Genomic DNA, 16987 nt, shown 5'->3' with positions numbered 1-16987 from the left:
AGTATTTGTGACAATTTTTATAGGTTAGGGTATAAACGAAAACAAAACTTAAAATGAGGGCGTTTTTAAGTAATTAAATCTTAAAAGAATAAAGTCATATTATAACTTCCAATACCTATTGATTCGAATGAATTATAATAATTAGACATTCAAATAATTATTGATTCAATTGAATTTTAAAATTGTAAAATAAAAGAAAATTCTGTTCTTTTATGTTCAAAAAAATGCTTCTAAAAGTCTTAAATTTACATAAAGATATCAAAAATAATAAAATCCCAAATTGAAATTTAAAAAACAAACCCTAGAAAAATAATAATTAAATTAATCATAAACAAAAATTATAATTTTGAAGGACTAAACGATTAAATTTGGTGCAAAAGTGACCGACGTCATAAGTAAAAGGTAAAAATACTTAAAAAAAACCCACCTTTGACTTTGTTTTCAATTGCACCACCACGTAGGAGAATTTTCAATTACACCCTATTTAGGCTTCTCAGTTTTCGTCTGTATCTCAATTGACTAAAATGACCTCTTTTTATTTAGAAAAAAGTTTAAATTAATCTTTCATATACTAATTTATTTGTTTTTTTCAAATGGAAAAAATAATGATACAATCCCTCTATTTAGTTGGTTTTAATAATTTTATCATTAAATTAATTAAATTATCAATTTTTTTTATTTGGGGTACAGATGAAAACTGAAAACTCTAAATAGGGTGCAATTGAGAATTCTCCTAGGTGGTGGTGGAATTGAAAAAAAATTCAAAAGTGCTGAAGTTTTCAATATTTTTGCCTAAGTAAAATTAATGTGTGTTGATCGTTATAATAGAATTAGATCCAAAAATCGTTTAAATCGCACGATTCAAATTCGGATAGAAGTATAAAACTACCACTATCTTTTAATCCAATTCTTTCCAAAAACTCAAATTCCACATATACAGAGCATCAGTAATTGGTTAGATTTTTCTAATGGTGGATTTTTCTTTTTTTGAATAATAATGGTGGATTATTTTCTAGGTTTATTTAGATATCGAAGTGTAAAAAGCCTGTATCATTGTCCGTGAATATTTTAACCCAATATATTAAGAATAATTAGGAACATTAGTTCTCCCTATAATAATATTCAGTTGTTTGTTCATTGATTAACTGGAAAGTGAAATAATGATATTTTACAGCACCTCCCTCAATAGAATTAGGTCAAGCATCCTATAAACTTCACTTCATTATCCATATTACAGGAGAAGCAGGGCGGACACCTGGTGAATATCTGGTCAGTCACATAACGGTGGCGAAGTGAGCAGATATTAAACCTTTTTATTGTCGGCTCTAGCTCAGTCCCTGTCAATCTCGGGTTCTTGTGCTTCATTTTACTAGAAAGTAGGAACACATTTGTGAGAACTTCCTTCGACTCAAGAGAAGCCTTCAACAACTCCACAACCTAAAGAAACCAAACAAAATTAAGGGGTTAATTATTTTTTCCGGATACCCAACTATAACATTATTATAAAATAGTTATCGAATTTTAAAAAGTAACAACGTATTGTAAAAAGTAATAAAATGGCTACCGAACTTGTACTTTTTTGCTAAATAGTTAGCAAACTATTAATTTTTTACAAACTAATTATCGAATTGATGGATGACTATACATCTTTACCTCGTCCATATCAGTAAATTGTCATCAAGCTATTAACATTTTTATAAAAAAAACTATAGTTCGGTAACCGCTTTGTAACTTTTTATAATAATTCGGTAACTGTTTTGTAAAAATCATATAGTACGGTAACCATTTCATAATTTTTTATAATTCAGTAACCGTTGTGTAGAATGGTTATAGTTCGGTAACCGAAAAGATACTTAACCCGAAATTAAGCTCAGTTCAGTTCTAATGAAGAACAAAAAAACCAAAAACAAAAATTATGTAGTGGTGTTACCTCAATAGCATCAACCTCAACAACCCTTGTCTGAAGAGCAGCAACGTCGCTGGCATTCAATTTTCTTAATATATCAAAACAAGATTCTATGGAGATTATTGGCGACACACTCAAATCATCCATCACCATGTATTTAATATCTCCCTTCACAGTCGCTGGATTATCCATGACATGTCCACACTTCGTGCACCTTGTGTTCTTACAGGATGTCACTTGTTGTGGATCTGCATCAGACAGATCCTTATATTTGTGGTTAGGCTGCTGCATGTAACAATCTTTCAGATTTTGAACACTCTTGTATAGAGTTTGTATGGAGGAAAACGGTGGAGCGTCTTTGAGAAGATTGATAGCAATACCTAAAGGCAAAGAAAAAAGGCTGCGCAGGAAATCAACAAAATCTTTATCAGTCTCTGCAAATAAGACTCTGTTAGCCTTTGGATTGATGATGAGCTTTAGGTTCAGTTTAGGGTTTTCCATGGCTGCAGCCGTAAATTGTGCATGAAAATAGGTTTTGAATTGTTCCACATATATATATGAACTGTAGAGATATGCTCGACTATTTAGGTCTTACCCACATCCTGATTGCTTATACTTGAGTCACAGTTCTATATTTTTTTTTGTCATACTCATCTTGAGGACTCTATATTTTCACCTTTTTATTATCTGATATACTTTTTTTAAAATTTCCGTCTTTATCTAATCCTCGACTTTTTTTTCAACTTGTGGTCATTTAGGAGTGTGCATCACACTCGACATGAGATGCACGTGAACCGAATTCAAATGTCCACCTTATAATTAAGTAGACATATTAGAAAAATAGGTCATATCATTAAACTTGACAAGGAATTAGATAAATAAAAATTTGTAACGTAGAAGAGCATACTGAATAAAAAAAAAGTTAAGGAAATAACCATATAAATTAAAATTTGAAAATATAGCAACCTTTTACCATTTTTGACGCACGCTCACAATTTTCTCCATAAAAAGACCAAGAAAACAAATAGTACAGCAACTTTTACCTTTAGGCAAACCATTACGTCAAGTGTGGTGATCCCTATTATCACAAACTTGATCATGCTAGAGATACACATCAATCTGAATTCGTAATGTTGGACCAACGATCACGGGAGGACGTCTATTCTTAAATGATCTTAAACCATATCATTTAAAACAAAACTCTATTTATTAGAAATATAACATTAATGAACTCTCAATCCAAAAAAATCAAAAACAACAGCAAAATTAAAAGGTTCAACAAAAGCAATCCAACAAAAAAAGACATCATTTCCAATAAACATATAACAATTCTTTCAATAATAAAGATAGCTCTAAAACTGCCAAACATAACGAAACATGAAAAATCCATTTTCGATCATTGCTATTGATTAAGCTTCTGACCCTTGATGCTTGGCTTCAGTAAGAGCACATTTGTGAGAACTTCCTTTGAATGAAGAGAAGCCTTCAACAACTCTACAACCTAAACAGCAAATGATAAATTAAATCTGATTGAATTGAAGAGAGAATCAATGAAATTAAGCTAAATTACATTCTATGTAACACGGAAATAAAAGCGCGTACGTTATATAAGAATACATTATAGTATTTTCAAAATCAAAATGAAATACCGGGATTAAATATTTGTACGGTTATCATATTATTGTCTTTGTACAAGATAATTATCAAATTATAGGAAATTATAGAAAATAATAAAACAGTTACGGAACTACTTTTTTAAGAAAACATAGAATTCAGAAAATCTGAGTGTTACCTCATTAGGCCGAACCTCAACGACAATTTTGTGAAGAGCAGCAACGTCCTTGACATTCATATTGCTTAATACGTCAAAAAAGGATTCAATTGAGGTTATCGGTAAGACACTCAAATCATCCATCACCATGTATTTAATATCTCCCTTCACAAAACCGTTTTTCACATTATAATTTGCGCCATTTATATCTGTGATAGTCACTGGCGTATCCATGGCTTCCGTACACATACAGCAACTTTTACCTTTGCAGCCTGTTACTTCGTTACGACGGCATGCATAGTTTGGACAACGGTATAAGTATAACAATTGTGGAGTTGCATCAGATGGGCATAGAGTCAGACCTAATGCGTGGGTTGGGAGACGGGGTTTCAAGAGCAGATCTTTGTTTACGTGATCCGGCTGCATGTGAACTGCTTTTAGGTTTTGAATACTATTGTATAGAGTTTCTAAGGAACCAAAAGTTGGTGCATCTTTGAGAAGATTGATTGCAGCACCTAAAGGCATACACAGAAGGCTGCACAGAAAATCAACAAAATCTTTCTCAGACTCTGCGAATAGGACTTTGTTAGCCTTTGGATCGATAATAAGCTTGAGACTCACTTTGGGGGTAGCCATGGCTGCCGTGAGTTATTTTATGTAAATTGCTTTATTGATTGTATTGTGCATGAAAATACATTGTAGGGGTACATATAGTGTAGTGGATCTAGAAGATGAAAGGTTGCTTTGTTGGATAGAAATTCGGGAAGTCTTGGTGAATTAAGTTGTTCCCAAGAGATAATTTTTCATTTCTATCTCAGGATTAATTAGCATAATAAATGAAACAGGTCATGGTCATAATTCACATAACCAAATCCTGACTGATAGTCTGATACTATATGATTCAAACAATGTTTTAAAACCCGGATGGGTGACAGAACCGGTATGTCTAGCGGTTCAAGGTTCAAGCGGTTCAACCGTTGGTTCAACCGTTTAAATAAAAAAATAAAAATATTTATATAAATTATATTATATGTGCAAAAAAAAATATACTAAATAAATAAACAAATTATATGACTTTTTGGATTTGGCTCATATTTTATATAAAAAACAAGGGTTTTTTACACAAATCCCTCAAAAGTGCTATAGTGTTTCACTTTTCCCTCATCATTTTAATTTTGGCAAAAATCTCCCAAAAAAAAAAAGTTTTCAAGAATCCCTCATAACCCAAAATTCAAAAAAAAAGACAATATTGTCCTCACTATTTGGCAATATCTCATTGGTCTATATTTTAATCAATAAAATGTTGACACGTGGCAAATATGGGTTTGGTTAGACCAATCAACCACAACCGACAACCGGTCAAATTCCGGCCCGACCGACCAGGCAACGGCGGTCAACGGCGGTCAACGCCCGGTCAGCGGCGGTCAACTCCCGGTCAGCGGCGGTCAACTGTAGTGGTGAGATTTAAAAGAATTAATAAAATATAATTTTGTTCTTAGTGGGATTCGAACCCATGACCTCTCACTCTTTGTCCATGTGCCTAACCACCAAGGCAAGACATGCTTGTTGTCTTTATTTACTCTTTAATATTAATACATGTACTCTTTAATAATATATAAAAAAGCATATAAACTAAATATAACCTACTAAAATGGTTGATTATAAATGATATATATTACAAAACACTAATAAGATATTACTCTTGTCAAAATTTAAATTAAATTTCTCTAATTAAATTAATAGTAGTGTAAATTAAATATTAACTTAAAGTAAACTAAGTTAAATAGATTTTATATATTAATGTATTACAAACACAATTAACTTAATATCAACTCGATAAAAACTCAAAATAGATTATATAAGTTAATTGAGTTGATATTAAGTTAATTTTTAAAATTATAATAATTTATTAAAAAAATTATCTTGCATTGACATGTAATTTACAATGAGTTGACATTGAGTTTACATCAGGTTGACATTGAGTCAGCGTTGAGTTACTAAGTTTATATTGAGTTGATATTAATTTACATTTCAAAATTAAAATAATTTTCTAAAAGATTACTTCAGATTGACAATAGGTTTACATTGAGTTAATATTATAATTATATTGAGTTGACATTAGGATTATATTGAATTGACGTTAAGTTTATATTGAGTCGTCATTAAGTAGACATTGAGTCGACCTTCAGTTGATATTAAGTTAATTTTTAAAAATATAATATTTTACTAAAAAAATTTATTTTGGATTGACATGTAGTTTATATCAAATTTACATTGAGTTGACATTGAGTGAACATTGGGTTTACATTGAGTTGACATTTAGTGAACATTAGATTCACATTGAGTTGACATTGATTCAACGTTGAGTTATTAAGTTTATATTGAGTTGACATTGAGTGAACATTAGGTTCACATTGAGTTGACATTGAGTGAACATTAGGTTCACATTGAGTTGACATTGATTGAACGTTGAGTTATTAAGTTTACATTAAGTTGATATTATAATTATATTGAATTAACATTAGGATTATATTGAATTAACATTATGATTATATTGAATTAACATTAGGATTATATTGAATTGACGTTAGGTTTACATTGAGTCGTCATTAAGTAGACATTGAGTCGACCTTCAGTTGATATTAAGTTAATTTTTAAAATTATAATATTTTACTAAAAAAATTACTTTGAATTGACACGTAGTTTATATCAAGTTTACATTGAGTTGACATTGAGTAGACATTAGGTTCACATTCAGTCAACATTGATTTATTAAGTTTATATTGAGTTAATATTAGTTTATATTTTAAAATTAAAACAATTTACTAAAAAATTAATTCATATTGATATTAAATTTACATTGAGTTGACATTAGGTTTATATGGAGTTGACATTAGGTTTATATTGAGTTGACATTAGGTTTACATTGAGTTGACATTAGGTTTACATTGAGATGACATTAGGTTTACATTGCGTTGACATTGAGTCGACGTTGAGTTAATGTTAAATTTACATTGCGCTGATATTAAGTTGACATTAAATTTATATTGAGTTCAAATTAAGTTTATATTGAGTTGATATTCAGTTCATTTATTTTAAATTTACTTTTTGTTCATTTTAATAAAACCTTAGATAGTTTAATTCAAATTACTATTAATTTATCTCATTTCATAAATTATTTTTAGTAGTATAAATAATGAAGTTGATATTGAATTTACGCACACCACGACGGGTACCACTACCACGTATCCGACCATGACCACTTCGGTCCGACCACCGAACCACCATATTTATTAATTTTAACAAACAAAATATATTTTTCAATTTTAACAAGTGAAAAATCTTACTACTTTTACTCATGTATGAATAAAAAGTGAAATATAAATATTTTTATTTTTTTATTATGTAATTTTTTAATAAATAAATTAAATTAGACTAATTTAATATTATATTTATAGTAAATTTAATTTAATTAGATATTTATATTTTATTTAATTTGTATTGTAGAACTAATTTCATTTTAATAAATTAATTTAAATTTATAATCAGTTATATATATATCATATAGAGCAAACATTGACAACAATAAGACCTTGCCTTGATGGCAAAGTACAAAGTTTTTCATTCAAGAGGGCAAGGGTTCAAATCCCCTTATCCACAAAATGGTGTTTTGTTTAATTTTTAATTATCTAACCAACATTGGTTCAACCATTAAAAATGGTTAGACCACAAACCATTGTTGGTCCGACCAGCAATGGTCCAACCTGATGTCAACCGGCCGTTGACTTCCGTTGACCGGAAATGGTCCGGTCAATAATATTCCGACCAATGGTTTGATTTATAAAAAATGGGGAAATTATTGAGTGTAACAAAAACACAATAGGTAAAATACACCATAGGGATAAAATAGGAAGAGTAATTATAAAAAGGTAGGCATGGAAAGTTTTTTTAAAATTTGAGAGATTTTTGCAAAAAATGAAATCATGGGTCACTAACATAAACTTTTCAATTTTTGAGGAATTCCATGACATTTTCTCAAAAAACAAACATACTTAAATCTCCATAATAAGCCCAGCCCAATAAATAATCTTTTGCTCCAACCTTAACCTAACTAGTAACTACTACCATTTCTTTTTTTCAAAATCCTAACATTCCAGCCGTCACTATGGCATTGCCATCTCATTTCTTAACAATCAAAACAAAAGCTTTTACCTAAATCAAAATCAAAGTTTTGTAGTTATGTCAAATCTTCTTCATAAAACTTAATACATAAACTGAAAATAAATCTTATGTATAAACTAAAAAGTAAGCGTCTGACTATATTTTTTTTAAACCAAAAGCTATTATCTGAAATCGTCATTTTTGTTTTGATTTACTCTTTACAATGAACCGGCCGGGTATTAAAGTTTTTCCGGTTCAACGGGTTGCCGGTTTCAGCGGGTTTTTCCGGTTCAAACCGGTTAAACCGGAAATCCGGGTATTGATGAGTAATTGGACCGGACTGCCTTCCGGTTCCCGGTCTAACCGGTTGAACTAGTCGGTCCGGTCCGGGTTTGAAATAATTGGATTCAAATTCAAGACAGTAATTTACTAGTAGTAATTTTTATCTTTCTCTTGGAACTACTGTGTCATAATTTCAAGCATCTTTTTTGAAAATAGGGTTGGAAAATTTGATTTAAAAAATGAATGGAAAAAGTGCAAAAATAGTCCCTATATTTTTGAAGTGTGTTTAATAAAGAAACGTATCTAAGCATGGCATTGTCTGATGCCACATAAGCAGTGCCACGGGTTGGGACAACATGGCATTGTCTGATGCCACATAAGCAGATTGAAGCTGGAATCTCAACTGGTGTTACTATTACAAAAATTAGATATTTCGTGTACTTTTATGCCAAAATTAAAATTTCGTGTTAAATACCAAAAACACGTGAAAATTCATGATTCTTTTAGCATTTAAGCCTTAATAAAATAAAGGTTATTTTTGTAAAAAAAAATAATCTTAAAATAGTTGGCTGTATATAGGGCTGCATAAGAAAAATTCAATCTAAACAAATCAAACCAACTATTATGGATACTTACAAAACTATCTTAAAAAACAACTTAATTTATGAAAATACACACTTAGTCAAAAAAATCAACTGTATCTAAAAATCAAAAAACAATTACATAATTTACATACTGTTTTTACTATAAAAAACACATTTTTAATACATGTTTGATACATATTTAATATCAATACATATCTGATACATCTTTGATACAGTACGTAAAAAGTGAAAATTCATTTTGTATTTTTGTAATTTTTTAGATATGAAATGTAATTTTTTAGATATGAAATGTTATTTTTTTGGAAAGCACGTATTTTTATAATTTTTTTCAATTATTACGGTTTGAAAGATAGCTGGTTTGATTTTTGTAATATAAGATATTATATTAATAAAATATAAAACGGAGAGCGGGGAGGGTTAGAATATAGATTTGAAAGTCTAAAAACGGTTGGGATGCATTTTAAATTTTAGGAATGATTGCGAAAGAGAGTAAATTCGGAGTGAAAGTTATTATTTAATCTTCTCACATCACATTTTGAATTACTATAAATTTAATGTAAGTAAAATAATATTGCTTCAAATTGGAATTAATCAATATCAAATACTCCCCTTTGGTCTTTATAATTGTCGTTTTGAGGATTTGCTTTATTCTATAATATTTGTTGTTTTAAGAATTTGTTTTATTCAATAATACTTCGTTTATTTATCAAAAAAAAAATACTTGTCTTAATATTTGTCGTTTTGAGAACTTGTTTTATTCTATAATGTTACTTGTCTAAATATCAAAGGAGGTTTATTGCTATTTTTTAAAATTTATACCCATTAATAAATAATTTAGTGAGACTAATTAAATATAAAAATAATAATAATTGATTTAAATAATTTAATAAAAGTGTATATAGATCAATACATATATTTATTATTTTCTAAATTAACGTGAAATAGTCAAAAATAATAGTAAACTTTATGGATTAGATGGCGCATAATTATTCGAATAATGAGTAGTTCTACTAGGAAAATGGCAAAACCCATACGAAGGCCCTTCTACTTTATCAGTTTTGTTCGAGAAGCCCCTACTTCAAAGTTGTTCACGTACGAGTCCCTATACTTGGCAAATCCCGATTATGATACCCTTACGTGGATGGAAAATGGCAAGTGAACCCCACTTCCGTTATGTGAGACTATGAAAATAAATTGATGTGGTTTTTTAAACTTTTAATCTCTATAAAATTATATAAAATTAAAGGACCTCAAGTGAATTTTTCCTTTCTTCTCCAACGTTTCTCCAAACCCAGTGAATTTAACAACTAAAGATGATCAGACAACATAAATGGTGGAGATTATAATGGTTTACATTTGACAATATTTTATAATTTGCAGAACATTATAATAAAAATGGTGAAAATGTAAACCATTATCAAATATAAACCATTATAACAAAAATATAATATAAACCTTAATTAAACCTAATGAAGTTATACTCAATGAACAGGCAAAGACAATCTACATATGGGTTTGAAGATCAAACGAAGGCAAGGTAGGCCGTCTTCGATCTCAGATGGTGGTGCCGTTGCCGTCTTCGATCCCAGATGGTGGTGCCGTTGCCGTCTTCGATCCCATATGGTGATGCCGTTGTCGTCTTTGATCCCAAATGCTGTTGGAAATTTCTTATCCCGCTGTTGTTGCCTCTAAAAAACGTCGTCGTTGTCGTTGCCTCTAGAAAACACTGCGCTTCCGTTGCCTCCAAAAAACGCCGCCGCAGCCGTTCCCTTGAGAAAACACCTCCACAAATGAGAAAATGATGTGCCTCTGTTTCTTTTCTAGTCAAAGGAAATATCAGATGATGAAAAAAAATTAATTAAGATCAACTATGTTTTGGTTCATATTTGAGAAAAGATAAATTATGAAACCTGGGTTCGATAATTAATTTCCATAGATTATGTTTAATTAAGGTATAGAAGGAAAAATGGGTCTGGTTAATCGGCCATTTGAAATGAAATTTGGTGAATTCTGGAAAAAATGGAGTGAGCCATGAAGAAGATGGAAAAATGATGTTTTTGCCATCAAAATTATTGTATTTTACCATTTTTTTATTAAATTATAATTTTATATAGAATAAGTCCTTAAGTTGTGTTGCCATGTGGCATCAATAAATAGGAATAAGCGCCACGTCATCTTTTTCCGTTAATTAACGGAGAGTGGATTTCACTTGCCAGTTTCCATCTATATGAGGGTGTTATAATTGGAATTTGCCAAGTATAAGGATCCGGATGTGAACAACTTTGGAGTAAGGACCTTTCGAACAAAACTGGTAAAGTAGAAGGGCCTCCATATGGGTTTTGCCTAGGAAAAACAACATGGCAATGTAGAAGAGATAAAATGTCTTTTTACTAAATTCGTGAATTTTATTTTTTCAAATACTCCCTTCGTCCCACTCTAATTGACAAAATATGAAGTTTTTAGTGTCCCATTCTAATTGACAAAACTAACATAACTATAATTTTATCCTTCATTTTTTCATCTTTAGCCTCATTTAAAATAAACTTTTTATGCAAAAATGGTGAATATTTAATGAGAATTTAACTAATATACTAATAGCATTAATGAGCTCCATTATCAATAGAAGGGTATAGAAGTAACTATCTATATCATTTATTAGTTTGTATTGGTTATTGTAATTTAGTTATTTTGTCAATTAGAGGAGAAATTCTTGGGTGAACTGGGTTCGCCACGTCATTTTATGGACTTTCCATTAAAATACTAACATGTGTCAAAGTTATTTAAAAGTAATTACTTTTACTTTAAGAGAGAGAATACACCTAACTATAGTTAACTCTCTACATTTAATGATTAAGAAAAAGACATTAATGATGTAACTCAATCACCTGCAATTTTTTGAATTCTTTATAAAATAACAATTGTAACCACGTATAAAATTAAAAGTAATTATTTTTTTCTTTTGACATATATTATATCACTTAAACATTAATATAAAATTTATGTAATGTTTTGGGACAGAATACTTACTTTTATAAATTGCCATTTTTAAATTCCTATATTATAAATAAATGTTAAATTATATACACAAATATATTAAATAATTGTTTTTAGGTTAGAATCAATTTTTTTAAGAACAAAAAAGTGACAATAAATTAAATAGATTATTTTTATGCAGTTGAATAAAACAAAATGGCATAAAGGTGAAAAATAATAATCTAAGTCAAGAATAATTGCGTCTTTTAAAGAATAATCTATAAACATGAAGTCTAAAAATGTAACTCTAGCAAAAATTAAATAATGCTCAATTAAATAGCATTCCGACAAAAATAAGATATAGTATCAGATATCTAAATAAAATTGTATAAATCAAATGTTTAATAATTCTTTTTCTATCAAATAAAAATCATAAATTATTCATTCAAAAACTATTTATGGCTGATGTCTTGAATTGTTTGAACCCTGCCAAAAATACAATTTCATGTTGATTAGCTATCAAAATCACAATTAATTAAATTAAAAAAATTCAATTAAGTAGATTAATAAATACCTCATGTTGATCTTTCATCATATCAAAATCTTGCAACATAGCGGTAAATGGTACATTTGAAAAATCAATATTACAGTAGGACGTTGACGTTGAAATCTGTAATAATTAAAAGAATTATTCTCTATAAATAATTTTAAATTTAGTAAAAAAAATTAAATTTAAAACAAAGTATTAAGAAATACCTGAAATGGTGCCGAAGAGGTATATATCGGATGAAACGATGGTCTGCATTCTAGACCCGAATTGGCCTATACATCAATATATATTTATCAACATCAACTAAAAAAATTTATTCTATGAAAAATCACTGTTGTATTGAATTATACAAACCATAGCCATGTATAACTTACAAATACTCCAGAAGAATTTGAAATGTGTGCAGGAGTTTGGCTTGTAATTTGACTAGATAGTTGTTGTTTTCGTCCTGTATATAATAAAAATAAAAACTTAATTGAACACTTCACTAATAAATAAACACACACATATACATACTATTAACATGTACATATATTGTAGATATAAATATAAATTGTGCATGGCAATGGAAATATGCACCTGATTCCAAACAAAAATAATTTAAAATTGTTACTTACTTTTTGCAGTCTCTTTTCTTTTTCCATTTGATTTTCTTCTTTGTGTATTTTCTAGATGCCCTTTGAGCCTAGAATTAGAAAGTCCTTTAGGCTTAATTTGAGGAGGATCCAAAATATAATCATTATTTTTCTCTATAACATCCTTATTAATTGTGTCATTATCGTTCCGTCCGCTTCCACCCTCACATGTACTTGAATTCTTCGAAAATTCCCTAAGTGCATTATATGCATTATCCAAATGTTGCCAAAGAATTTGTCTCCCCTCTTGATGTCCTTGACTCATTATTATGAGATCATACGCATATTGCATGGTTCGACTACGGTAAGAACTATTAGGCTCACTGGAAACTCCCAATGAAGTGACATTTTGATTAAATGTATGAATTCTCTTTTTTGCATCTTTGGACCATCTTGTCAAAATATATTGATCCGGAATTTTAGATACATTTTTAAAATTGAGAACCACCAATGCATGAGCACATAAGATTCCAAGAGTGTTAAATTTATTACAAGAACATTGAACCTCCATTGTTGAGACATCAAGTTGAACTTGTATTATCTTTGATTCTCTTCCTTGCATCATTAAGTCAAATCTAAATAAATCCCCACCACAAGTAAATTCTTCAAAATTAGAGGAACCACATCCATCTAGATATTCCTTCTCAAATAGTTTATATATCTTATGAGTGTAAACTTCAGCAGCGTGCTTCAAAAGCTTACTATGCTTGACCACACAAGTTGGTGTTTTTTGATGGCAGTTGTAATCCTCCACAGCTTCATTTTTACGCCACCTTATAACCAACTTTTGAAATTCAACCACGAACTCTGTGAGAGAAGTAGTTTTCTTAGTCATTCCATTCAACACATTATTGGTACTCTCACTCCTTTGAGAAGCCTTAATTCCACCATCAAATACATCCTTGTTAAGAGCCGTGGACCACTTTTTCCGAATTTTATACAAATTATTGAGCCAGCTGTGCTCACCATTAGTATAATCTGAAACCATTTTAGCCCAAATTTCTTCAAATTCTACTTCTGAATCACACTCATGCATACATTGATGAAACAAATTTTGAAACACTTTGTTAGAATTCAAACTGCCTAAATATGAGGTTGCATTCTTACAAATGTGCCACATACATAAACGATGACGCGAGTCGGGAAAAATAGATGCAATTGCATTTTCCATCGCTTTATCTTGATCAGTGATTATAGTTTTTGGTTGTTGGCCTCCCATTGACTCTAAAAACGTACTAAAGAGCCATTCAAAGGACTTGGTAGTTTCATCTGAAAGAAATGCACATCCAAACATGATATTTTGCCAATGATGATTTACCCCCACAAATGGTGCACATATTAGATTATATCTATTCGTGCAATAAGTAGTATCAAAAATAACCACATCTCCAAAGCAATCATAGTCAATTTTTGATCTGCCATCCCTCCAAAAGAAATTAGTCATCCTTCCATTAATATCAAGTTGCACATCCCACTAATACATACCTCCTTCTTCATGACTTCTAGTCTTAAAAAGATTAACCAAACTCTGAGAATCTCCAACCTCTATTAACTTCAATCTTTCCGCATTAACAAAATTATAACAATCTTTCTTTGTGAATCCTAAATTTTCAGGACCACCACTTTCTTCAGCCATATACGAGAATGCATCAATTGCTCTAATTCCCACATTCATCATAGACTTAAGAACCTTGCCTTTTGAACCAGTAACTGTTCGCACACTTCGGAGTAAATGTCTTTCTTCTGGTGTTGCAAAAGAATGATTATGTTCATCAACAAAACATATTACCTTCCATTGTTCTTGTTCATCAACAACAAAACGAATCATCGCTTTGCATCCCGTTCTACCATCTAACCTATTGAAAGATACCTCACCTGATACCTCATCATTCTTGTATCCATGCTTTGAACAATAATACTCTTTTGTTCTAATTTTTTTAGTGCCCGCATAATATGCTTGTTTTCCCTTTCTAATGTTAAATCCTTTACAAAACCCATAATCACAATACAACTCGTAGGCCTCTGTTTCGTTGCTCACAATTTGACCCAATAATGTATCATCTTTTAGAGTTTCATAATTTTTATCGATTTCTATCACATTAGGAACATTCCCATCATTAAAAATATCTTCACCATTTTCTGAACATGTAACTTCATCACTGTCAAATTCAAAAAAAATCCATATCTACATTTATATCATAGAATTAACTAGGAAAGACAATTAAACAATTACAGTATCATGACTTACAGAATTTTTTTTTTAATTTGAATAAATTTGAGGTGAATTAAACAAATTGTTAAAGAAGTGGAGATAAAATGTTATTACCTGAGCATAATAATTAAAGTTGCAGTGCTGAGATAAAATTTGTTCTTGAATTGTAATCTTCTAATTACCTACAATTCATCAAATAGTAAGTATAATTTAATATTAAATTGTAGCAAATTACTAATAGATAATGCAAGAAATTGTCAATACCTTTATATGAGAGTGAACTTTGCCGTAGTGAAATGCAATGATAAAGAATTAGAGAATTTGCAGGTGATTGGATTTTATCATTAAAGTCTTTTGGTGTTCCTTAAATTCTTTGATTAAATAAAATATTTATTTATTTGCAGTGTTAATATTTTTTTTGCTTTTGAAAATTCTCTTAATCATTAAATGTAGAGAGTCAACTATAGTTAGGTGTATTCTCTCTCTTAAAGTAAAAGTAATTACTTTTAAATGACTTTGACACATGTTAGTATTTTAATGGAGAGTCCATAAAATGACGTGGCGAACCCAGTTCACCCAAGAATTTCTCCATTATTATGAGATCATACGCATATTGCATGGTTCGACTACGGTAAGAACTATTAGGCTCACTGGAAACTCCCAATGAAGTGACATTTTGATTAAATGTATGAATTCTCTTTTTTGCATCTTTGGACCATCTTGTCAAAATATATCGATCCGGAATTTTAGATACATTTTTAAAATTGAGAACCACCAATGCATGAGCACATAAGATTCCAAGAGTGTTAAATTTATTACAAGAACATTGAACCTCCATTGTTGAGACATCAAGTTGAACTTGTATTATCTTTGATTCTCTTCCTTGCATCATTAAGTCAAATCTAAATAAATCCCCACCACAAGTAAATTCTTCAAAATTAGAGGAACCACATCCATCTAGATATTCCTTCTCAAATAGTTTATATATCTTATGAGTGTAAACTTCAGCAGCGTGCTTCAAAAGCTTACTATGCTTGACCACACAAGTTGGTGTTTTTTGATGGCAGTTGTAATCCTCCACAGCTTCATTTTTACGCCACCTTATAACCAACTTTTGAAATTCAACCACGAACTCTGTGAGAGAAGTAGTTTTCTTAGTCATTCCATTCAACACATTATTGGTACTCTCACTCCTTTGAGAAGCCTTAATTCCACCATCAAATACATCCTTGTTAAGAGCCGTGGACCACTTTTTCCGAATTTTATACAAATTATTGAGCCAGCTGTGCTCACCATTAGTATAATCTGAAACCATTTTAGCCCAAACTTCTTCAAATTCTACTTCTCAATCACACTCATGCATACATTTATGAAACAAATTTTGAAACACTTTGTTAGAATTTCTAAATATGAGGTTGCATTCTTACAAATGTGCCACATACATAAACGATGACGCGAGTCGGGAAAAATAGATGCAATTGCATTTCCCATCGCTTTATCTTGATCAGTGATTATAGTTTTTGGTTGTTGGCCTCCCATTGACTCTAAAAACGTACTAAAGAGCCATTCAAAGGACTTGGTAGTTTCATCTGAAAGAAATGCACATCCAAACATGATATTTTGCCAATGATGATTTACCCCCACAAATGGTGCACATATTAGATTATATATATTCGTGCGATAAGTAGTATCAAAAATAACCACATCTCCAAAGCAATCATAGTCAATTTTTGATCTGTCATCCCTCCAAAAGAAATTAGTCATCCTTCCATTAATATCAAGTTGCACATCCCAGTAATACATACCTCCTTCTTCATGACTTCTAGTCTTAAAAAGATTAACCAAACTCTGAGAATCTCCAACCTCTATTAACTTCAATCTTTCCGCATTAA

General features: G+C 30.3%; 2 protein-coding genes across 2 annotated transcripts; both read right to left on the bottom strand.

Moving 5' to 3' along the window:
• Positions 1-1064: 1064 nt before the first annotated feature.
• Positions 1065-2417, bottom strand: LOC126661215 (uncharacterized). Its single transcript, XM_050355030.2, has 2 exons — positions 1931-2417; positions 1065-1437 (listed from the first exon to the last, which is right to left on the bottom strand). The coding sequence occupies exons 1-2, from the start codon at positions 2405-2407 to the stop codon at positions 1192-1194; spliced, it is 723 nt and encodes a 240-aa protein (XP_050210987.1). The 5' UTR covers positions 2408-2417; the 3' UTR covers positions 1065-1191.
• Positions 2418-3308: 891 nt separating this feature from the next.
• Positions 3309-4313, bottom strand: LOC126662037 (uncharacterized). The gene is made up of 2 exons (XM_050355924.1): positions 3699-4313; positions 3309-3407 (listed from the first exon to the last, which is right to left on the bottom strand). The coding sequence occupies exons 1-2, from the start codon at positions 4311-4313 to the stop codon at positions 3309-3311; spliced, it is 714 nt and encodes a 237-aa protein (XP_050211881.1).
• Positions 4314-16987: the final 12674 nt, after the last annotated feature.

Source organism: Mercurialis annua, linkage group LG8 (assembly GCF_937616625.2).
Source record: "Mercurialis annua linkage group LG8, ddMerAnnu1.2, whole genome shotgun sequence".
In the NCBI taxonomy this organism is placed as follows: domain Eukaryota; kingdom Viridiplantae; phylum Streptophyta; class Magnoliopsida; order Malpighiales; family Euphorbiaceae; genus Mercurialis; species Mercurialis annua.
Note: the sequence above shows the minus strand (reverse complement) of the source record. Positions and strands in the feature narration are given on the sequence as shown.

Excerpts from the sequence above, each read along its gene's own strand:
- LOC126661215 (XM_050355030.2), bottom strand. The coding sequence starts at position 2,407 with ATGGAAAACCCTAAACTGAACCTAAAGCTCATCATCAATCCAAAGGCT. Across the intron at positions 1,438-1,930 it reads TTGAGGTTGATGCTATTGAG|GTTGTGGAGTTGTTGAAGGC; the intron begins GTAACACCACTA and ends TGGTTTCTTTAG.
- LOC126662037 (XM_050355924.1), bottom strand. The coding sequence starts at position 4,313 with ATGGCTACCCCCAAAGTGAGTCTCAAGCTTATTATCGATCCAAAGGCT. Across the intron at positions 3,408-3,698 it reads TTGAGGTTCGGCCTAATGAG|GTTGTAGAGTTGTTGAAGGC; the intron begins GTAACACTCAGA and ends TTTGCTGTTTAG.